The sequence below is a fragment of the Neophocaena asiaeorientalis genome, unplaced genomic scaffold (genome assembly GCF_003031525.2).
Source record: "Neophocaena asiaeorientalis asiaeorientalis breed wild unplaced genomic scaffold, Neophocaena_asiaeorientalis_V1.1 scaffold67, whole genome shotgun sequence".
NCBI lineage: Eukaryota > Metazoa > Chordata > Mammalia > Artiodactyla > Phocoenidae > Neophocaena > Neophocaena asiaeorientalis.
Window position 1 is genome coordinate 2050489 of NW_020173731.1, and position 24167 is coordinate 2074655.

The following is a 24167-nucleotide window of genomic DNA, read 5'->3' on the forward strand; positions in this document are numbered from 1 at the left end:
TTATAGTAGCCCTGGCAAACTAATACAAAGTGTCACTTCCACCCTGTCCCCTCTCTCTTCCTGTCCTTTAGAGGCTTTTGTAGAATGGCAGAATGATGTAGAAAGAAAATCTAGTATGAGTCAGAGGGTCAGGATTCTAGGGCCAACTCAACGTTTGTCACCCAGGGGAACGTTGCTTAGTCTTTCTGGGAGACAATATTCCTTGTAAAGTGTGAGTAAGGGCGACCATCTGCCTCAGTTTGAGTTCTCAGTGATTTTTAGACAAATCACTCATGCTTTATCTCTAAAATAGCAATAATAATCCCTCTCTTATTACGAAGACAAAACAAGACGGCGTATATAAATCACTTAGTGCAATAACACTGGCATCTGGGAAATGCATAATGTGAACTTTTGAAATTAAGCATTCAGATTAGTAGTTGCTGAGATATCTTCCAGCTTGTCATTCCAGGTTCTATAATTACACTCTACTTCCCCTTGATTATTTCTCAACCCAAAACCTCATCTGTGGTCTAATCAGCTTTCCCCAGTAATCCATATACATTCCAAGTTTGTTGATTCATCCTTTAGTAAATGGTAATTGGGTAATCACTTGGGGCCCAACAAGAATACAGGGAGAAGGAGACAGAACTTCCCTCTTGTTGTTCACAGCTAGAGGAGACATACCCTCTAAATAATGGTGATAGAGTACATAACACTGCGGTAGGAGATATCAAGGAGAAATATAAGGGTCCTAACCATGTAGATAAAGAGATGGTTTACTTCAGAGAGTGAGTTTATACAGAATCCTGAAGGACAGGAAGAGACTATCCTGCACAGAAGGTGTGTGGGGGAGGGAGTTCCCTGGTGGTCCAGTGGTTAGGACTCTGCGCTTTCACTGCCAAGATCTGGGTTCGATTCCTGGTCCAGGAACTAAAATCCCACAGGTTGCACGCAGCGCGGCCAAAAAAAAAAGGTATGTGGGAGAGAGGTAAGGAGGGTTTTGGGTGGCTGGGTGGCACCGGTGAGAGCCTGAGATGCGATGGGGCATCTCCACTGTGGCTGCAGCTTGCTGCTCATGGCCTTTTCCTAGAGCGCATGTTTCTACCTCCATTTCTAGACATCTAGGCCCTTTTGTGGTTTCAAATATCAGCTCAGGTATTTGCCTTTTCTAGCAAGCCTTGTTTATTTTAAACCAGTTGAATCTTTCTCTGCTCTGAAACTCCAGTAGATATTCCATATATATTTGTCAGGTTAAATAATGAACTTTTAATAATACAAATTTGAGAGATGAAGAAGCAGTGTCAGTGACCTAGGAATAAAAGCAGAGTAGAAAAATTCAATTCAAAAGGAATAGTGTGGATGGACATCAGTGAGGGACCAGGCGTCTCACTGTGGGACCTGAGAGTCATGTACCATACTCTTGGGTTCCTGGCTTGAGAAATAGACCCAGTTCATTAATCTGTTCCTTTATATCTGGTGGCATGCTTGTCTATTTCCTTGGGAACAGGGCAGTTCTCTTAACAGGTTTTCTGTATTAAACTTAGGGTACAGCCTGAGAGACAGTTCTAATATAAAGCAGCTCATGTACTTAATTCTTATTGTTTCTTCATTCCTCTGTGCCTGTGGATGATAACAGACTCTTTGCTTAGCCTAGGTTTAAGAATTTAAAACTTTATTAATGCCCTAGTAACTTTAGTAATGCCTTGGTATATATGAATGATGATGATGGAAACAATAATGCACTTCATGCCTTCACGCTTTTAGAACATTCTTCTATATCCAGAATAATGGAGAAAGCTTTGAATTTTGAAGCAGATAAATCAGAGCCATATATATATAATTTAATGGATCAGAAACAGCAGGACTTTTTAATCTCTATTAAAACTCATTGTTGAATATGATAAAGTACACAGTCTTTATAAAATGTGCTCAACAAATTTACCTACTTGAATTTCTTAGAAATCTCCATAGAACCAAATAAGTCTCAGGAATTTGGGGGAAAACATCAGTTTCCTAAAAAACAATAACAAATGATAATTTTGTATATTTATGGCCCACTAGGTACTATGCTTAATAATTGACATAGTTTTTCTCATTTCATCCTCTCACTGCCTCTGTGAGGTGTGGGGACCATTTCCCCTATTTTATAGGTAAAGAAACAATCGTAATTGTTTTGGGGCTCCATGAACTGCGCCCAGATAAGACAGCAAACTTAACTGGTCAATGTTGTTTGTGTTCTGATGCTCCATCCATTATCTGTTCCCCATCTCTCTCCCTCTCTTCAGGCCTTCCTATTCCCTAAGACACAACAATATTGAAATTAGGCCAATTAATAACCCTACAGTGGTCTTTAAATGTTCAGGTGAAAGGAAAAGCCATGTGTCTCTCATTTTAAATCAAAAACTGGAAATAAGTTTAAACTTAGTGAGGAAGGTATGTTGAAAGTTGAGATCAGTCAAAAGCTAGGCCTCTTGTACCAAACAGTTAGCTAAGTTGTAAATGGCAAAGGAAAAGTTCTTGAGGAAATTAAAATGCTACTCTAGTGAACACATGAATGATAAGAAAGTGAAACAGCCTTATTGCTGATATGGAGAAAGTTTTAGTGGAATGGATAGAAGATCCAACCAGCCACATTTCCTTCAGCCAAACCCTAATCCTGAGCAAGGCTCTAACTCTCTTCAAGTCTATGAAGACTGAGAGAAGTAATAAAGTTGCAGAAGAAAAGTCTGAGTCTAGCAGACGTTGTTTCATGAGGTTTCAGGAAAGAAGCCATCTCTAAAACGTCAAAGTGCAAGGTGAAGCAGCAAATGCTGATGTAGAAGCTGCAGCAGGTTATCCAGAGGATCTAGCTGAGATCATTAATGAAGGTGGCTACACCAAACAACTGATTTTCAATGGAGGTGAAACAACATTAAAATGGAGGAAGATGCTATCTAGGATTTTCATAGCTAGGGAGGAGAAGTCAATGCCTGGCTTCAAAGTTTCAAAGGATAGGCTGATTTTATTGTTAGGGGCTAATGCATCTGGTGACTTTAAGTTGAAGCCAGTGCTCACTTACCATTCTGAAAATCTCAGGGCCGTTAAGAATTATGCTGAATCTACTCTGCCTGTACTCTATAAATGGAAACACAAAGCCTGTGTGACAGCATATCTGTTTAGAACATGATTTACTGAATATTTTAAGCCTATTGTTGAGACCTACTTCTCAAAAAAAGGATGCCTTTCAAAATATTACTACTTCTCACTGACAATGCACGTGGTCACCCAAGAGCTCTGACAGAGATGTGCAATGAAATTAATGTTGTTTTTATGCCTGTTGACACAACATCAATTCATTTGACTTTCAAGTCTTATTCTTTAAGAAGTATACATTTTTGTAAGGCTATAGCTGCCATAGATAGTGATTCCTCTGATTGATCTGGGCAAAGGCAATGGAAAACTTTCTGGAAAGGATTCACCATTCTAGATTCCATGAAGAACATTTGTGATTCATGGGAAGAGGTCACAATATCAACATTAAAGGAAGTTTATAAGAAGTTGATTCTAACCTTCATGGATGACTTTTAGGAGTTCAAGATTTCAATGGAGGAAGTAACTGCAGATGTGTTGGAAATAACAGGAGAACTAGAATTAGAAGTGGAGCCTGAAGATGTGACTGAATTTCGGCAATCTCATGATAAAACTTGAAAGGATGAGGAGTTGCTTCTTATGGATGAGCAAAGAAAGTGGTTTCTTGAGATTGAATCTACTCCTGGTGAAGATGCTGTGAAGATTGTTGAAATGACAGTAAAAAGTTTAAAACATTACATAAACTTGGTTGATAAAGCAGTAGCAGGGTTTGAGAGGATTGACTCAAATTTCGTTTTGTTTTAATATTTAATTTTTTGGAGGGGGCTGTGTCGGGTCTTAGTTGTGGCACGCAGGCTCAGTAGTTGCAGCATGCAGGCTCTATAGTTGTGGTGCATGGGCTTTCTAGTTGTGGCCTGCGTGCTTAGTAGTTGCAGTGCATGGGCTTGGTGGCCCCACGGCATGTGGGATCTTAGTTCCCCAACCAGGGATCGAACCCATGTCCCCTGCACTGGAAGGCTGATTCTTAACCACTGGACCACCGGGGAGGTCCCTTGACTCCAATTTTGAAAGAAGTTATACTGTGGGTAAAATGTTCTCAAACAGCATTGCATGCCACAGAGAAATTCTTCTTGTAAAGAAGAGTCAATTGATGCAGTAAACTTCATCGTTGTCTCATTTTAAGAAATTGCTACACACACAAAAAAGAAATTGCCATAGTCACCCCAACCTTCAGAAACCACCATCCAGCAGCCATCAACATCGAGGCCAGACCCTCCACCAGCAAAAGATTATTATTCGCTAAAGGCTGAGATGATGGTTAGCCATAAAGTATTTTAAATTAAGGTTTGTACATTGTTCTTTTGGATACAATGCTACTGCACACTCAGTAGACTACATTACAATGTAAACATAACTTTTAAATGCACTGGAAAACCAAAAAATGTTTGCAACTTGGTTTATTGAGATATTTGCTTTGTTGTGGTGGTCTGGAACCAAACCTGCAATATCTCTGTGGTATACTTGTGATAACCTCTTATTTTCCCGTTGTCCTGTAACTCTAGGCAGGGAAAGAGAATGACAAAACACTCTAGTCTGTGTTTTTTTTTTTTGTCTTTTTGGTTTTTTTTTCACCTTTCCCAGAGAAGTCCATCTTGCCCTGATAACGTGACTAACAGGGTTTTGGACAGACCACACAATATGAAGCATTCACTGAAAGTCAACAGTTGCATTGCACAGGCAAGTGTGTGTTGAAAAGTGTATCTGCATTTCCCTTTCATTAGTGTTCTGGAAGTTTCTAATTACAGGGCAGCCAAGGAAAAAAAAAGAAATTATGAGCTTCATATCTCTTGCTTCAGACTTAAAAGACTGTATACTCACAAAGACTGTTATTCAGCTTAGTTATAAAAAACAAAAAAACCCAAAACTGCTGTTTTATGAGTATTCATTCATGATATCATTCATGATACATCATTCATGATAGTGGTTATGCAAATTAGTTGCAATAATGTTTCCAGGCTAAGCTAGTTGTTTGGGGGAAGATATTTTCCTGGTATTTAATGTGGCTAGGTGGACAGAAATGCCTTAATTTCACAGAACCTAAAATACCTACTGTTACTATTAACAGTTTAGGGGGAAAAAGGATGAATGGGTGCCTATTTGTAACTGGGACTGAAAATGTCATCACTGTCTGGCAATAATGACCAATGATTTTATTCTGAAGAAAGTGAACCTTACCCAATAATTTTCCCATATGACTCCTTTGTTACTTCTTTTGAACATAACTTTGGAATGAAAATTGTTCATATAAATTACATCTATCCTTGTGTATTGGACTTTTAAACTAATTTTTTATTTTGAAATAATTTAAGGTAAGGAATTGCAAAAGTATGGAACTTCCCTGGCGGTCCAGTGGTTAAGACTTTGCCTTCCAATGTGGGGGGTGTGGGTTTGACCTCTGGTCAGTGAGCTGAGATCCCACATGCCTCACAGCCAAAAAACCAAAACACAAAACACAAGCAATATTGTAAGAAATTTAATAAAGACTTTAAAAAAATGGTCCACATCAAAGAAAAATTGCAAAAAAACTTCCATATATTCTTTACCCAGATTTCCCAAATATAATATCTTGAATGGCCATAGTTCATTATCAAAACCAGGAAACTGACATTGGTAGAATGATATTAACTAAACTATAAACCTTATTTGGATTTTATTAGTCTTTTGTATGTATTAGATTTTATCGAGCCTGACAACCTCTGCCTTTTGATTGGAGGGTAAAATTCATTCACATTTAATATTATAGTTATCTGCAGTGGTTATGTTCCAAGACTCCTGGTGGATGCCTGAAATCTCAGGTATGCTGTATCCTACATATATTATGTTTTTTCTTATTCATACCTATGATAAAGTTTAATTTATAAATTAGGCACAGTAAGAGTTTACCAACAATAATTAATAATAAAATAGAACAATTATAGCAATATATGTAATGAGAGTTATATGAATTTGGTCTCTCTCAAAGTATTTTATGGTACAAATTTAATACCTTTTCCACCTTAGCTAAGCACCTATCTGCACTGTAGCAGTAACGTTTGCAGTTTGAGGTGTGACAGCAAAACTAGCACGGATTTCTTTTTTCTTCTTCAGTTTCACAGATAAAAGATTCCTTCTTACTGTAGATCCTAGCACCCTCAGCATACAATTTTTTTTTCTTTCCTTAAGTTGAGAACATTCACCTTTTCATTTATAGGAAGCACTTTACAGTTTCTCTTTGGCATATCCGAATTGCCAGCATCACTACTCTTGTGCTTTGGGACCATTATTAAGTGAAATAAGGGTTACTTGAATTCAAACACTGAGATACTGCAACAGTCAGTTTTATAACCAGGATGGCTACTAAGTGGCTAATGGGTAGAATACTTTGGACAAAGGGATGATTCATGTTTCGGGTGGGATGGAGCAGGATATTATGAGATTTCATCATGTTACTCAGAACAGTGCAAAATTTTAAACTTATGAATTGTTTATTTCTGGAATTTTCCACTTAATATTTTTGGACTTCAGTTGACCACAGGTAACTGAAACTTTGGAAAGGGAAACAGCAGATAAGAAGGGACTACTATATTATAGTTATGGTTGGATTTCCCTCTGCCATTTTGCTTTCTGTTTTCTATATGTCTCATTGCTTTTTTTGTTCCTCTGTTCCTTGTGTTAAGTTGGTATCTTCTAGCAGACCATTTTAGTTCCTTTGTTGATGTTTTAACTATATTTTTGAGTGATTTTCCTAGTGGTTACTCTAGGAATTATTTCTAGGTGCACCTTAATTTATTACAATCTACTTTATGCAAATAATAACTTAATTCCAGTAAAATATAGAAACTCTGCTCTAACATAGTTCCAATCCCTCCCCACTCCTTTGTGCTATTATTATCATATATATTAATTCTATATATGTTGTAAACCCAACAATACAGTATTGTAATTTATTGCTTTACATATTCCATTTCTTTTAAAGAAGATTAAGAAGAAAAGAGAAAAATTGTATTTATAAAATATTTTATATTGATGTATTTATTTACAATTTCTTTCTTCCTATGGATTCAATTACCATCTTGTGTTCTTTCCTTACTCTGTTATAACCCCAATTTCTTCCCCCTTTTGTACTATTATTTTCAGATATATTACATCTTTAAGTCCAACAACACAATTTTATTATTATTTTATGTAATTGACTTCTAAATCAGTTAAGAGAAGAGAAAAAATATATGTATTTATACCATCATTTAAAATTTTCTATATACTTACCTTTATCAGTGCTCTCTATTTCTTTGTGTGGATTTGAGTTACTATCTGGTGTCACTTCCTTTCAACCTGAATGTTTTCCACTATTTCTTGTAATGCATATCTCCTAGCAAAAAATATTATCTCAGTCTGTATTGATGTGGGAATGTCTTTTTTTTTCTTCTTTTCTTGAAGGATAATTTTATTGGATATAGTATCCTTGGTTGACAGTTTTATTCTTTCAGCACTTTGAATATGTCATCCAATTGCCTTCAAGCTCCATTGATGAGAAGTCATCTATTAATCTTATTTTGGTTACCTTGTACATGATGAACCTTTTTTCTTCTGTAACTTCCAAGATTTTATTTTTGTCTTGGATTCTCAACAGATAGAACTCAACAGATAGAATATGTCTAGGTTTGGATCTCTTTGTATTTTTCCCACTTGGAACTGGTTGAGCTTTTCAACATGTTTTTAATCAAATTTGGGAAATTTTCAGCCATTATTTCTTCAAATATTTCTTCTTTCCTTTTTTTCTCTCCCCTCTGAGATTCCACTTGCATATACATTAGTGTAGTTGATGTTGTCCCCAGTCTTTGAGGCTGTGTTCATTTTTCTTCATTATTTTAATTTTATTTTTCTGTTCTTCAGATTGAATAATCTCTATTGAGGCACCTTTCAATTCACTGATTCTTCTACAAGCTCACATCTGTTTATCCTCTCTAATAAATTTTTCAGTTATTTTTAAAATTAATTAATTATTATTATTATTTTTTGGCTGTGTTGGGTCTTCGTTGCTGCGTGTGAGCTTTCTCTAGTTGAGGCCAGCGGGGGCTACTCTTCATTGCGGTGCGTGAGCTTCTCATTGCAGTGGCTTCTCTTGTTGCAGAGCACGGGCTCTAGGCGCATGGGCTTCAGTAGTTGTAGTACACGGGCTCAGTAGTTGTGTCTCGTGGGCTTTAGAGCACAGGCTCAGTAGTTGTGGTGTATGGACTTAGTTGCTCCGTGGCATTTGGGATCTTCCCCACCCAAGGCTCAAACCTGTGTCTCCTGCATTGGCAGGCAGATTCTTAACCACTGTGCCACCAGGGAAGTCCTCAGTTATGTTTTAACTCCAGATTTTCCATTTGGCTATTTTTCTAATGTCTGTATTTCTTTATTGCTATTTTCTATTTGATATGTTATTGCAACATACTTTCCTTTAATTCATGCTTTCCTTTAGTTCTGTGAACGTATAACAGGCGCTGTGAAATATTTCTTAAGTTCATAATCTGGGGTCCTTCAGAGATAGTTATTACTGACTGCTTTTTTTCCTGTGTGTGGCTCATGAGGTCACAATTTCCTGTTTTTGTTTTTAGTGGTTGTTGTTGCTGAAAACTGGATATTTTAGATTATATATTATAGCAACTCATGGATTCTGATCCTTTCTCTGGGAAGGTTACTGTTGCTGTTTATTTGTTTGTTTTAGTGACTTTCCTCTGCTTGCTCTATGGAGTCTTCCTCTTCCCCTACAATGTTCAGACTCTGTATCAGCTCAGTTATTTTCCATTCTTGTTTTTATTTTTAAGCTTAGTAAGGTAGGAAAAGAGATATCCCTGAATGGATTTAAAGAACAAAAGGATGTTGCTCTAGGATAAAGTGCCATGAGCAATGTTTTTAAATATCTATTTGCCTTGTAGTTTCTAACCTAATAGACCTGGGCAGTTAGCTGTTGTACACATGCTTCCCACTTTTGGCTTTAATATATAGAGAGCCTCTATCCAGGTCTTGATGCAGGATATGGTAGTGACAGTAGTAGTGGTGAATAGTTGGGTGGTAAACACAGGGGTTATGAATGGAGTTGCTAGAAATGAGAAGAGGAAATAAAGTTGCTGACACCAAACTTTGGGCGCCAGTAACAAACTTCCTCTAAACATTTTGAGTACTAGTCTTACACCTTCTGGAATTTCACTTATTCTGCTTTTTTTTTTTTTTTTAAATTGGAGAGTGATATTTAACATCCTTTGACGTTAAGGATAGTTAGGAGTGAAAAAGAGAGACATCAGAAGAGAGTGTCAGTGCTAGTCTGTGAATTTCCTTCGTACGTAAACCTGACATAATGTAATATCCATCCATCCATCCACCCATCTATCCAACAAATATTTATCCTGAACCTACTATATTTTTAGGCATAGCGCTAGGCAGTAGGGATGGATAACTCTTTGAACAAGATAAATGTGGTCACCAAATTTATGCATCTTTAATTCTCTCAGGAAAGGCAGACATTGTATAAGTGGAATGAAAGGCTTGAAAGAGAAGTACAAGGTATAAATGGAACCAGTAACAGGCAGACCAAACGTATTCTGAAGGTCATGGAAGGCTTCTCTGTCAAGGTGACATTTAAGCTGTGTCCTGGAGAGTGGGTGAGCTATATCTAGTGAACAGTTGCCTACAAGGCTCTACATGATCTGTCCATGACTATTATTTCCAAACTCATCATAAGCCATTTTCACTCTTGCTCACCATTCACCAGCCACTTGTCTTCTCTCAGTTCCTCAAATTTCCCGCTTGGAACACTATATTCTAAATTCATTCCGCCTCACCTTCTATAGTTAGCTCCTTTCCAGAGATCAGGTCTCAGGTTATTCTCTAGTTCCACTTTTTGCTTGTTTCCATCATTTTGTACAGCACTGTTTCTAATTGTTTAATATTTCATTTAGCTGCTTTCAAGTTAAACTGGTACTTCAGAATGAGCAAACATTTCTTTTAAAACATCAGCATTAAAATTGAAATTTAGCATGAATATGTTTTTAAAATTCTTAACAAATATCTAAAGTGAAAAATGTTCCTTTTTTATTGTGAATTTGTGTAATACTGAGCCAGTTAAGAAAACAAACAGTGGCATGTGGTTTTTTAATTATAAATAGTACAAAAACAATTTTAATTTTCTGTAATTTCAATATATTTCTCATGAAATACTTGGCAAATGCAAAAAAAAAAAATCCTGGAGTTTCCCAATAATTACTCACAGAATAAATTTGAACAAGAAATATGGAAATTAAGAAGTACTATCAGAATGTTTATCCTTTCCTAAATTATGTGAGTATACCCATGCATATAAACAATTAAGGAGCTCAGTCTAACTGGTCCCCTTGGATAGAGTTTTACTTCCTAAGGTTCACACCCATTATCATCTAAATCTTGGGAATACATCCAAGAGAAGGCTTAACAATAAGGATTGTTTATTTTGTAGGTTTTAAAGAAGCTAGAGTGCCAGAGAAGACTTTTGAAGTGTGAAGAGATTTCCTGTAATTGAAATCAACATGTCATTTATAGATCCTTATCAGCACATTATAGTAAGTCATTTACTGTTTATATATTCTTCTGGGAGGGGGCAGACATACTTTTGTGCGAGTATTGCTGATGTGGCTAGTAAAGTATAAAACTATGAAAAGCCTTGGACTTTTTATGAAAATCATATGAACTTAGTGTGTTTCAAATAAGGTAGAATCTGTAATAAAAGTAACTCATCTCCTCTTTTTATCACTGTAAGTTTACAGAAAAGAGGGACTTGGAGGGAAAAAATACCAAAATATATGTAACAGTATTGAACATTCATGGAACAGTAAAAAGTGTAGTTTTCACTCAGCAATTATCAGCCTGCACACTTCACATGAATTGACAGAGAGAAGATAAAATAATTATTGAGTTAAGGGCTATATTTTGGTGTGCATTTTCAGAGTAATTAATTTTGTAAACTCTCCCTTAGTTAGATGTATTTAAGTGAACTCTTTTATAGGTGGACAATTTTTAATAAAAAGTTGAATAATTCAAATTTTGGTATGTAATTTTCCAAACTCCGTTGGAAGTGTACACTCTTTGATCAAAAAAGCAGAGGAGAAAAATTTCTTTGCTGAATTTAACACTTGAGATCCAGTTAGATTTATATGGACTAGAAATCGTTTTTATGGATGTTAAGGAATAATACAAAGCCTCATTTTTATTCAGAATGAAACACTCTTCTCTTACCCTACAGCCCTTTCGAGCTGCCATCCTCTTTCTTTCCCTGCTTGGATAGCAAGGATTAATGTACTATAACTTTTTGTAGTTCTTTCTTCCATTCACAGCTTGAATCATTGAAAACTGGACTCAGGTTTTCCACTTTATGGAAAGGTCTCATCAAGGGCCTCTTTGGTGCTGAATCAAATGGATTCTTCAGGTCCCCTCCCCCGTCCCCATCTCTGTTGGTCATTCTCCTCTTCTTAAAACTCCTTAAAAGTTTTTTTTTTTTTTGCAAGCTTCTCTTAATGTTTGACTCCTTTTTTAAACTGAGGCATAGCATATATAAAGTGCATACATTTTAATTGTTCAGCTTGATGGATTTTTACATGAAACCATGAAACCATCATACAGATAAAAATACACATTATAAGTACCCTAGAAGAGTTATTCATGTCCCTTCCAGTCAATAAACTCCACAAAACTAACCAATATTTGTCTTCTATTACCAAAGATCAGGTTTCCTGTTCTTGACCCTCATGTAGATGCCTGCATTCAACATTTTGTCTGCGAGATTCATTCATGTTATTGTGAGTAGCAGAATTCCACACTTCTACATTGCCTTGTAGTATCTCATTATCTGATACAGTATACCACAAACTATTTATCTAGTCTACTGATAACCCTCATGTCCTCACCGAATGGCAATGGTACCTTTGCTAAATATCAGGCAACCATATATGTGTGGCTTGGTTTCTTTTCTTTTCTATTGGTCTATTAGTCTTTGTTTGCCCCAGTACCAATCTATCTTAATGTCTATAGCTTTGAAATGTGTCTTTATATATGGTAGTGTGAATCCTCCAACTTTTTCTTCTTCAAGATTGTCTTGGCTTTTCTTAGGCCTCTGCACTTCCATACAGGTTTTGAAATCAATTTGTCAATATACACACACACACATACACACACACACAAATGCTGGGATTTTTATTAATACTGAAATTATTCTGTAGATGGATTAGGGGAGAGATGACATGATAGTAATATTGAATCTTCCAATCTATTTACAATCATGAAACTAATGTTAAACTAATGTTTCACTAGAAACTAAAAAGCTAACGTATTTACATGGAAATACAAGTGTTTTTTATAGATCCAGTGAACTTACAGAATTTCTTTATTAATTCTAATAGTTTGAAGTTTTTTTAGATTTTCAACTTACACATTCCTGTTATCAGTGAATAATTCCAGTTTTCCTTCCACTGTTATGGTGTTCTGTAGATGAATTTTAACATTGAGGGTAGGTGCAGATTAGTTTTTTCTTACCCTACCACCTCAAGAGAGATGGATAATTTCTATAACTCAGAGAATTCAATCAAAGTGTTCATTCTTAAACCTTAACATGAAATCTGGCACTTGAAACTGAGAAGGAAGAGAAGATTAAGGTGTATAGCCCTGAGCTTGAGATAAAAACCAATAATAATTCTAAATCTTAACATTTATACTTTCAATTCAGTTTATCTCCAAATCTATTTTAATATTTTTTTCTGAGCACTTATCACCATTTATTGAATGCCCATTATGTACTACTCCCTGTCAGTAGGCACTGGGAAATCAAAATAATCCTTGAACTGAGCTTATGTCTAGCAGAAAAATAATTTATAATAACTTTAAGGGCTCTGATAGGAACAATGAAGATTACTCTGGGAATATACAACATGAATAATAACAGGAATCCTTCTGGAATTCCTAAAGGAAGTGACATGGGAGCACAGACCTGAAGGTATAGTAGAAGTTAGGTGAAGGGAGAGAAAATGACTTTTCTGGATTGGGAAAAGCATATGTGAAGTAGTCTGGAGGTGAGAAAGTACATGTTGTAAGGAAATGAAAGAATTTCGGTATGGCTGGAGCATAACACATTTCGAAGAAATTATTATTTCAAATGACCTTCACTTTTCTGTCTAATATGACCAGGCCTTATTACTAACTGCTATGCAGGCCTCACATGTCTCATGTCAGATGGCCGTATTAACAGGCCATTTAGTTCCTTTTTTTAACACGGCAGAGCATGTTTAAAACCAAATTGCATCTGGATGTTTTAAGACTCATTTCTGTCACCTTTTCTTGCAAATTTGGTTAACTATAGACAAATATTTAGGCCATAATAATTACCTATGTGGCATCTTAATATGATGAAGCATGCTAAAACCACATATCTATAACACATTTTTCTTGACCTTCTCCAGCATCAGAATTGAACAATCATTTAGCGTTCCGGTGTATAGCCCTTTCCAATGAGAGGGTCCTAAGAGCTTTATACTTTCATTCATGCTTGTTTTTGCTGTGTGTGTGTGAAAAAAAAAACTGTGCATGTGTGTGTGTAAATTTTTCTAGTGACAAAATTTCCTGCCCTAGTTATCACAGAAGGATACTTTTCAAAATATATAACTGAGAATACTTTTATTACAAGGGAAAGATGGGGAAAACTAAGCCAACTTACTAGTAATGAAGGGTGCCAGACAGGTCGACACAGTTTTGGCTGCCTCAAGGCGGTGAAGATTGGACTAACCCTCACCACACCTGTAATGCAGAGACATGTTGGAGAATCGTGTGGGCTGATGCAGCAAGTTCTCTTGTTTCCAATGGTGACAGCTTTTAAGAATGTAGGAGAAAATGGAGTAATATATATAGGGCACAATGCAGTTCCCATATGTCTAGAGTTGTTCTGAGGTACTTTCCATCCTGAAGGGTATTTGTGTATTTGTGTCTCCAGAATCTACTGAAGTTCTTTTGGACCAGGAAGATATCAATCTTGCAAAGATAGATCAAATATAAAATACTTATAAAAATTTCCATCTTTTTACTCTGAAAAGATGAGTCACTTCCCTGGAGTGAAAAAAAATCTAGAGCTCTTCCCACCACCAATTAGCAATGGAGGGCCACTGTCCCACATCCACGGAAAACTGAGTTCTTGTCCACACTGAGGTCAACCACCTGGGTATGTGAGCATGACTGCCTGCTGAAATACAGGGATATTTGAAAAAGGTCATTGTAGGATGACTGGAAATGTTACCAAAAAAGTAGGAAGCTATTATTCTAGATTATTATGGTCACAGGGTGGGGGGGAAAAACACTGGTGTAGGTAATCAAAGAACTAGTGTTTTAGTGGTAGTTCCAGACTTTAGTTACGTGCTCTTGAGCACTTAAACTGACTTTTAGCTGCTTCATATGAAGTATGAGTAGTACCTGCTGTGTCTGTTCCACGGGGCTTTTATAAATAATAAATCATTGTGTACACAAGCATTTTTTTTTACATCTTTATTGGAGTATAATTGCTTTACAATGGTGTGTTAGTTTCTGCTTTATAACAAAGTGAATCAGTTATACATATACATATGTTCCCATGTCTCTTCCCTCTTGCATCTCCCTCCCTCCCACCTTCCCTATCCCACCCCTCCAGGCGGTCACAAAGCACGGAGCTGATCTCCCTGTGCTATGCGGCTGCTTCCCACTAGCTATCTACCTTACGTTTGGTAGTGTATATATGTCCATGCCACTCTCTCACTTTCTCACAGCTTACCCCTCCTGCTCCCCATATCCTCAAGTCCATTCAGGAGAAAAAGTAGAAAGAAAGAATTAGTAGAAGTAGAAAGAAAGAAAGAAAGGAGGGAAGGAGGGAGGAAGAAAGGAAGGAGGGAAGGAAGGAAAGAAAGAAGATAAAGTAAAATAAAATGAAGCTATTAAAATAAATAATTATTAAGAAAAAAAAATTTTTTAAAAAATGGTCGGACAGAACCCTAGGACAAATGGTGGAAGCAAAGCTATACCGACAAAATCTCATACAGAAGCATACACATACACACTCACAAAAAGAGGAAAAGGGGAAAAAATCATAAATCTTGCTCTCAAAGTCTACCTCCTCAATTCATTCATTATGTATTCATGTATTCCACAGATGCAGTACATCAAGTTGATTGTGGAGCTTTAATCCGCTGCTTCTGAGGCTGCTGGGAGAGATTTCCCTTTCTCTTCTTTGTTCTCACAGCCCCCGGGGACTCAGCTTTGGATGTGGCCCTGCCTCTGCCTGTAGGTCGCCTGAGGGCGTCTGTTCCTCGCTCAGACAGGACGGGGTTAAAGGAGCCGCTGATTCGGGGGCTCTGGCTCACTCAGGCCGAACCGACAAAATCTCATACAGAAGCATACACATACACACTCACAAAAAGAGGAAAAGGGGAAAAAATCATAAATCTTGCTCTCAAAGTCTACCTCCTCAATTCATTCATTATGTATTCATGTATTCCACAGATGCAGTACATCAAGTTGATTGTGGAGCTTTAATCCGCTGCTTCTGAGGCTGCTGGGAGAGATTTCCCTTTCTCTTCTTTGTTCTCACAGCCCCCAGGGGCTCAGCTTTGGACTTGGCCCTGCCTCTGTGTGTAGGTCGCAGGAGGGCATCTGTTTTTCGCTCAGACAGGACGGGGTTAAAGGAGCCGCTGATTCGGGAGCTCTGGCTCACTCAGTCCGGGGGTGGGAGGGGCACGGAGTGCGGGGCGGGCCTGCGGCGGCAGAGGCCAGCGTGACATTGCACCAGCCTGAGGCGTGCTGTGCGTTCTTCCGGGGAAGTTGTCCCTGGATCCCAGGACTCTGACAGTGGCGGGCTGCACAGGCTCCCCAGAAGGGGGTTGTGGATAGTGACCTGTGCTCGCACACAGGCCTCTTGGTGTTGGCAGCAACAGCCTTAGCGTCTTATGCCCATCTCTGGGGTTCGCGCTTTTAGCCGAGGCTCGCGCCCGTCTCTGGAGCTCCTTTAAGCAGCGCTTGACCCTCCCCTCGCGCACCAGGAAACAAAGAAGTAAGAAAAAGTCTCTTGCCTCTTCAGCAGGTCCAGACTTTATCCTGGACTCCCTCACGGCTAGCCGTGGTGCACTGAGCCCCTGCAGGCTGTGTTCACGCCGCCAACCCCGGTCTTCTCCCTGCTCTCCGAATGAAGCCCGAGCCCTAGCTCCCAGCCCCTGCCCGCCCCTGCGGGTGAGCAGACAAGCCTCTTGGGCTGGTGAGTGCCGGTCGGCACCGATCCTCTGTGTGGGAATCTACCCGCTTTGCCCTCCGCACCCCTGTTGCTGCGCTCTCCTCCGCGGCCTCGAAGCTTCCCCCCTCCGCCACCCACAGTCTCCGCCCGTGAAGGGGCTTCCTAGTGTGTGGAAACCTTTCCTCCTTCACAGCTCCCTCCCACTGGTGCAGGTCCAGTCCCTATTCTTTTGTCTCTGTTTATTCTTTTTCCTTTTGCCCTACCCAGGTACGTGGGGAGTTTCTTGCCTTTTGGGAGGTCTGAGGTCTTCTGCCAGCTTTCAGTAGGTGTTCTCTATGAGTTGTTCCACGTGTAGATGTATTTCTGGTGTGTCTCCAAGCATTCTTTAGAATCTTAATAAGGTAGGGTATTTCTAGGGGGCATCAGAATGTGAGATAGTGCTGCTGGGAAATCAGAAATATAAAGGTGACAAAACTATTACAAGATCACAGCACTGTGCACAAAGGAATAATGAGTTTTATGGCAAATAGCATTTTTTTAACATCTTTATGGACTATAATTGCTTTACAATGGTGTGTTAGTTTCTGCTTTATAACAAAGTGAATCAGTTAACCCCATATCCTCAAGTCCATTCTCTAGTAGGTCTGTGTCTTTATTCCCGTCTTACCCCTAGGTTCTTCATGACCTTTTTTTTTTCTTAGATTCCATATATATGTGTTAGCATACAGTATTTGTTTTTCTCTTTCTGACTTACTTCACTTTGTATGACAGACTCTAGGTCCATCCACCTCACTACAAATAACTCAATTTCGTTTCTTTTTATGGCTGAGTAATATTCCATTGTGTATATGTGCCACATCTTCTTTATCCGTTCATCTGTCGATGGACACTTAGGTTGCTTCCATCTCCTGGCTATTGTAAATAGAGCTGCAATGAACAGCAAATAGCATATTTTTTGTGAGCACTATCAAATTGTAGATAAGTGAGGAAGAGGGCAGTTAGGAATAAGCTTCTAGCCTTTTCCCGATACCAGCCATTCCCTGCCACAAGCCTCTAACCTGAGGCAGAAGTACACACATTTAAAGTAAGGTCCATATTTCTGCTTCTTCACCACAGAGCACAGATTAGAAATCCTTAGAAGGTCACCAGGTTTACTTCTCAGTTCTTGAATTTTGATTTGGTTCTTTTTAAAAACTTCTGAGCCATTTTTTATTCCTTGGCTATTTGGGGTCTTTTGTGTTTCTATACAAATAGTGAAATGTTTTGTTCTAGTTCTGTGAAAAATGCCAGTGGTAGTTTGATAGGGATTGCATTGATTCTGTAGATTGCTTTGGGTAGTACAGTCATTTTCACAATGTCAGTTCTTCCAATCCAAGAACATGGTATACCTCTCCATCTGTTTGTATCATCTTTAATTTCTGTCATCAGTGTCTTATAGTTTTCTGCATACAGGTCTTTTGTCTCTTTAGATTGGTTTATTCCTAGGTAGTTTATTCTTTGTTGCAATGGTAAGTGGGAGTGTTCCCTTAATTTGTCTTTCAGATTTTTCATGATTAGTGTCATTAGTGTCTAGGAATGCAAGAGATTTCTGTGCATTAATTTTGTGTCCTGCTACTTTACCAAATTCATTGATTACCTCTAGTAGTTTTCTGGTAGCATCTTTATGATTCTCTGTATATAGTGTCATGTCATCTGCAAACAGTGACAGCGTTATTTTGTCTTTTCTGATTTGGGTTCCTTTTATATTTTTCTCTTCTCTGATTGCTGTGGCTAAAAATTCCAAAAGTATGTTAAACAATAGTGGTGAGATTGGACAACTTTGGTTTGTTCCTCATCTTAGAGGAAATGATTTCAGTTTTTCACCATTGAGAATGACGTTGGCTGTGGTTTTGTCATATATGGCCTTTATTATGTTGAGGTAAGTTCCCTCTATGTCTACTTTCTAGAGAGTTTTTGTCATAAATGCGTGTTGAATTCTGTCGAAAGCTTTTTCTGCATCTATTGAGATGATCATATGGTTTTTCTCTTTCAATTTGTTAATATGGTTTATCACATTGATTGATTTGTGTATATTAAAGAATCCTTGCATTCCTGGGATAAACCCCACTTGGTCATGGTATATTATCCTTTTAACGTGCTGTTGGATTCTGTTTGCTAGTATTTTGTTGAGGATTTTAGCATCTATGTTCATCAGTGATATTGGCCTGTATTTTTCTTTCTTTGTGACATCTTTGTCTGGTTTTGGTGTCAGGGTGACGGTGGCCTAGTAGAATGAGTTTGGGAGTGTTCCTCCCTCTCCTATATTTTGGAAGAGTTTGAGAATGATAGGTGTTAGCTATTCTCTAAATGTTTGATAAAATTTGCCTCTGGAGCCATCTGGTCCTGGGCTTTTGTTTGTTGGAAGATTTTTAATCACAGTTTCAATTTCAGTGCTTGTGATTGGTCTGTTTATATTTTCCGTTTCCTCCTCGTCCAGTCTCAGAAGGTTGTGCATTTCTAAGAATTTGTCCATTTCTTCCAGCTTGTCCATTTTATTGGCATAGAGTTGCTTGTAGTAATCCCTCATGATCTTTTGTATTTCTGCAGTGTCAGTTGTTACTTCGCCTTTTTCATTTCTAATTCTTTTGATTTGAGTCGTCTTCCTTTTTTTCTTGATGAGTCTGGCTAATGGTTTATCAATTTTGTTTATCTTGTCAAAGAACTAGCTTTTAGTTTTATTGATCTTTGCTCTCATTTCCTTCCTTTCTTTTTCATTTATTTCTGATCTGATCTTTAAGATTTCTTTCCTTCTGCTAACCTTGGGGTTTTTTTGTTCTTCTTTCTGTAATTGTTTTAGGTGTAAGGTTGTTTATTTGAGATGTTTCATGTTTCTTAAGGTAGGATTGTATTGCTATAAACTTCCCTCTTAGAACTGCTTTTGCTGCATCCCATAGGTTTCGGGTCGTTGTGTTTTCATTGTCATTTGTTTCTAGGTATTTTTTATTTCCTCTTTGATTTCTTCAGTGATTTCTTGGTTATTTAGTAGTGTATTGTTTAGCCTCCATGTGTTTGTATTTTTTCCAGATTATTTCCTGTAATTGATATGTAGCCTCATAGTGTTGTGATCGGAAAAGATACTTGATACAATTTCAACTTTCTTAAATTTACCAAGGCTTGATTTGTGACCCAAGATATGATCTATCCTGAAGAATGTTCCATGAACACTTGAGAAAAATGTGTATTCTGTTGTTTTTGGATGGAATGTCCTATAAATATCAATTAAATTCATCTTGTTTAATGTTATCATTTAAAGCTTGTGTTTCCGTATTTATTTTCATTTTGGATAATCTGTACATTGGTGAAAGTGGGGTGTTAAAATCCCCTACTATGATTGTGTTACTGTAGATTTCCCCTTTTGTGGCTGTTAGCATTTGCCTTATGTATTGAGGTGCTCCTATGTTGGGTGCATAAATATTTACAATTGTTATATCTTCTTCTTGGATTGATTCCTTGATCATTATGTAGTGTCCTTCTTTGTCTCTTATAATAGTCTTTATTTTAAAGCCTATTTTGTCTGATATGAGAATTGCTACTCCAGCTTTCTTTTAATTTCCATTTGCATGAAATATCTTTTTCCATCCCATCACTTTCAGTCTGTATGTTTCCCAAGGTCTGAAGTGGGTCTCTTGTAGACAGCATATATATGGGTCTTGTTTTTGTATACATTCAGCCAGTCTATGTCTTTGGGTTGGAGCATGTAATCGATTTACATTTATGGTTATTATCGATATGTATGTTCCTATTACCATTTTCTTAATTGTTTTGCATTTTTTATTGTAGGTCTTTTCCTTCTCTTGTGTTTCCTGCCTAGAGAAATTCCTTTAGCATTTGTTTTAAAGCTGGTTTGGTGGTGCTGAATTCTCTTAGCTTTTGCTTGTTTGTAAATGTTTTAATTTCTCTGTCGAATCTGAAGGAGATCCTTGCTGGGTAGAGTAATCTTGGTTGTAGGTTTTTCCCTTTCATCATTTTAAATATATTGTGCCACTCACTTCTGGCTTGCAGAGTTTCTGCTGAAAGATCAGCGGTTAACCTTTGGGGATTCCCTTGTATGTATTTTGTTGTTTTTCCTGCTTTTAATATTTTTTCTTTGTACTTAATTTTTGATAGTTTGATTAATATGTGTCTTGGCATGTTTCACCTTGGATTTATCCTGCATGGGAATCTCTGTGTTTCCTGTACTCGATTGACTATTTCCTTTACCATATTAGGGAAGTTTTCAACTCTGATATCTTCAAATATTTTCTCAGTCCCTTTCTTCTTCTCTTATTCTTCTGGGACCCGTATAATTCCAATGTTGTGCAATGTTGTTCCTCAGGTCTCTGCGATTGTCCTCAATTCTTTTCATTCTTTTTTCTTTATTCTTCTCTGCCATAGTTATTTCCACTATTTTATCTTTCAGGTCCCTTATCCGTTCTTCTGCCTCAGTTATTTTGCTATTGATTCCTTCTAGAGAATTTAAAATTTCATTTATTTTGTTGTTCATCATTGTTTGTTTGCTCTTTAGCTCTTCTAGGTCCTTTTTGTACATTACTTGTGCTTTCTCCATTCTATTTCCAAGATTTTGGATCATCTTTACTATCATTACTCTGAATCCTTTTTCAGGTTGACTGCCTATTTCCTCTTCATTTGTCTGGTCTGATGGGTTTTTACCTTGCTCCTTCATCTGCTGTGTGTTTCTCTGTCTTCTCATTTTGCTTAACTTACTGTTTTTAGGGTCTCATTTTCACAGGCTGCAGGTTCATAGTTCTCAAGTTTTTGGTGTCTGCCCTCAGTGACTAAGGTTGGTTCAGTGGGTTGTGTAGGCATCTTGGTGGGGGGGATTGGTGCCTGTGGTCTGGTGGGTGAGGCTGGATCTTGTCTTTCTGGTAGCAGGACCCCATCCGGTGGTGTGTTTTGTGGTGTCTGTGAGCTTATTATGATTTTAGCAGCCTCTCTTCTAATGGGTGGGGTTGTGTTCCTGTCTTGCTAGTTGTTTGGCTTAGGGTGTCCAGCACTGTAGCTTGCTGGTCATTGAGTGGAGCTGTGTCTTAGCATTGAAATGGAGATCTCTGGGAGAGCTTTTGTCATTTGATATTACATGGAGCCAGGTGGTTTCTGGTGGTCCAATGTCCTTAACTCAGCTCTCCCACCTCAGAGGCACAGGCCTCTAACCCAGCTGGAACTCCAATACCCTGTCAGCCACACAGCTCAGAAGAAAAGGGAGAAAGAAAGAAAGAATAAAATAAAATAAATTTATTAAAATAAAAGAATTATTAAAAAGTAGAAAAATTAAAAGGTAATAAATAAGAAAAGAAAAAAATAAATAAAAATGGACAGACAGAACCGTAGGACAAATGGTAAAAGCAAAGCTATACAGAGAAAATCACAGAAAGAAGCATACACATACACACTCACAGAAAGAGAAAAAGGAAAAAAATATCTATATCTGTATCTATATATATATAAAAAGGAAGAGAGCAACCAAATTAATAACCAAATATACCAATGATAATAAACTCTAAATACTCAACTAAGATAAACATAAAACCAGGAACAAATTAGATGCAGAAAGCAAACCTCAAGTCTACAGTTGCTCCCAAAGTCTACTGCCTCACATTTGGGATGATTCATTGTGTATTCAGGTATTCCAGTGATACAGGTATATCAAGTTGATTGTGAAGATTTAATCCACTGCTCCAGAGGCTACTGGGAGGAATTTCCCTTTCTCTTCTTTGTACAGCTCCTTGGCCTCAGCTTTGGATTTGGCCCCACCTCTGCATATAGGTCGCCGGAGGGCATCTGTTTTTCACTCAGAGAGGACGGGGATAAAGGAGAAGCTGATTCAGGGGTTCTGGCTTACTCACGCCAGGGGGAAGGAGCGGTACAGAATGTGGGGTGAGCCTGCAGTGGCAGAGGCCAACATGACGTTGCAACTGCCTGATGTGTGCCATGTGTTCTTCTGGGGAAGTGGTCGCTGGATCACGGTACCCTGGCAGTGGTGGGCTGCACAGGCTTCTGGGAGGGGAGGTGTGGATAGTGACCTGTGCTTGTACACAAGCTTCTTGGTGGCTGTAGCAGCAGCCTTAGCATTTCATGCCTGTCTCTCGTGTCCACACTGATAGCCGCAGCTCACACCCATCTCTGGAGCTTGTTTAGGCAGTGCTCTGATTCCCCTCTTCTTGCGCACCCCGAAACAATGGTCTCTTGCCTTTTAGGCAATTCCAGACTTTTTCCCAGACTCCCTCCCTGCTAGCTGTCGCACACTAGCCCCATTCAGGCTGTGTTCATGCAGCCAACCCCAGTCCTCTCCCTGGGATCTGACCTCCGAAGCCCGAGCCTCAGCTCCCAGCCCCCGCGCGCCCCAGTGGGTGAGCAGACAAGCCTCTCGGGCTGGTGAGTGCTGGTCAGCACAGATCCTCTGTGCGGGAATGTCTCCACTTTGCCCTGTGCACCCCTATTGCTGCGCTGTCCTCCATGGCTCTGAAGCTTCCCCCGCCCCCCGCCACCCCCCATCTCCACTAGTGAAGGGACTTCCTAGTATGTGGAAACTTTTCCTCCTTCACAGCTTCCTCCCACTGGTGCAGGTCCCATCTCTATTCTTTTGTCTCTGTTTTTTCTTTTTTCTTTTGCCCTACCCAGGTATGTGGGGAGTTTCTTTCCTTTTGGGAAGTCTGAGGTCTTCTGCCCGTGTTCAGTAGGTGTTCTGTAGGAGTTGTTCCACATGTAGATGTATTTCTGATGTATTTGTGGGGAGGAAGGTGATCTCCACATCTTACTCTTCCACCATCTTGAAGGTCCCCTCTAGAGAGACTTTAGATCAACTACAGATATAATGCACTAGATTGTAAATATCTGTACAACTTTAATAAATGGAAATAGCCTTTTTTGCTATTAGGTATTGATGTTGATATAATTATTCTCTATAAGTAAAGGAATATAGAAAGAGTAAAGACATTGGGGACAGGAAGACTGGATTCTAATTCAGTTTTAACTTTTACTGTCTTTGAGATACTGGGAAATTACTTAACCTCTCACTTTACTCATCTATAAGTACATATAATAACATCTATTTTATAGGGTGGTTGTGAAAATTTGCATCTATTAGAATGTGTAACAGATGGTTCATACTCAATGAATCCTTCTAATAAAAATTTCATCTTTCTGTACCTGTTATTAATAAACATTTGACGTATGAATACATTTGTAACAGTTTCAAAAAATGTTAAATAATAGATGAGAATTGCTAATCATTTTTATCCTACGAGGGAGTTTTTTGGCATTTGAAAACCCATGTGGTATTAAATTTCTAGGATATGGAAAAATAGCATAGATGATTTGGGGAGTATGTACTATTATATATGATAATTATTGAAAAGTTCTCTTTAGTGGGGAAAGCTAATCCCTAAATTGGATTTTCAAGAACATTTGCTTATTCTCTTTCAGGCTCAGATATTATTTGTCTCTCTCTCTCTTTTTTTTTTTTTTTTAATGTGGATGTCTAGTTTTTCCAGCACCATTTGATGAAAAGGCTATCTTTTTTCCATTGTATTGCCTTAGCTCCTTTGTAAAAGATCGGTTGACTATATGTGTGTTGGTCTATTTTGGGGCTCTCTATTCTGTTCCATTGATCTATTTGTTTATTCTTTCATCAATGCCATACTGTTTTGATTACTGTAGCATTATAGTAAGTCTCGATGTCAGGTAGCATCAGTCCTACAAGTGTATTCTTCTCCTTCAACATTATGTTGGTTATTCTGGAGTCTTTTGTCTTTCCATATAAACTTTAGAATCAGTTTGTTGATATCCACAAAAT

The 24167-nt window shown here is 38.1% G+C and overlaps 1 protein-coding gene across 3 annotated transcripts in view; it reads left to right on the plus strand.

Moving 5' to 3' along the window:
* The window catches only part of PLA2G4A (phospholipase A2 group IVA), a 152658-nt gene that overhangs the window by 13330 nt on the left and 115161 nt on the right, over positions 1 to 24167 (plus strand). For 2 of the 3 annotated variants that reach the window (XR_003003926.1, XM_024751088.1), the window contains exon 2: positions 10565 to 10667. Coding sequence is in view for 2 of the 3 variants with exons in the window: in XM_024751088.1 (XP_024606856.1) it covers positions 10635 to 10667 (33 nt within the window). In the remaining variant the exon portion in view is untranslated. The remainder of the gene's footprint in view (positions 1 to 10564; positions 10668 to 24167) is intronic. The other variant, XM_024751089.1, reaches the window with a different exon arrangement.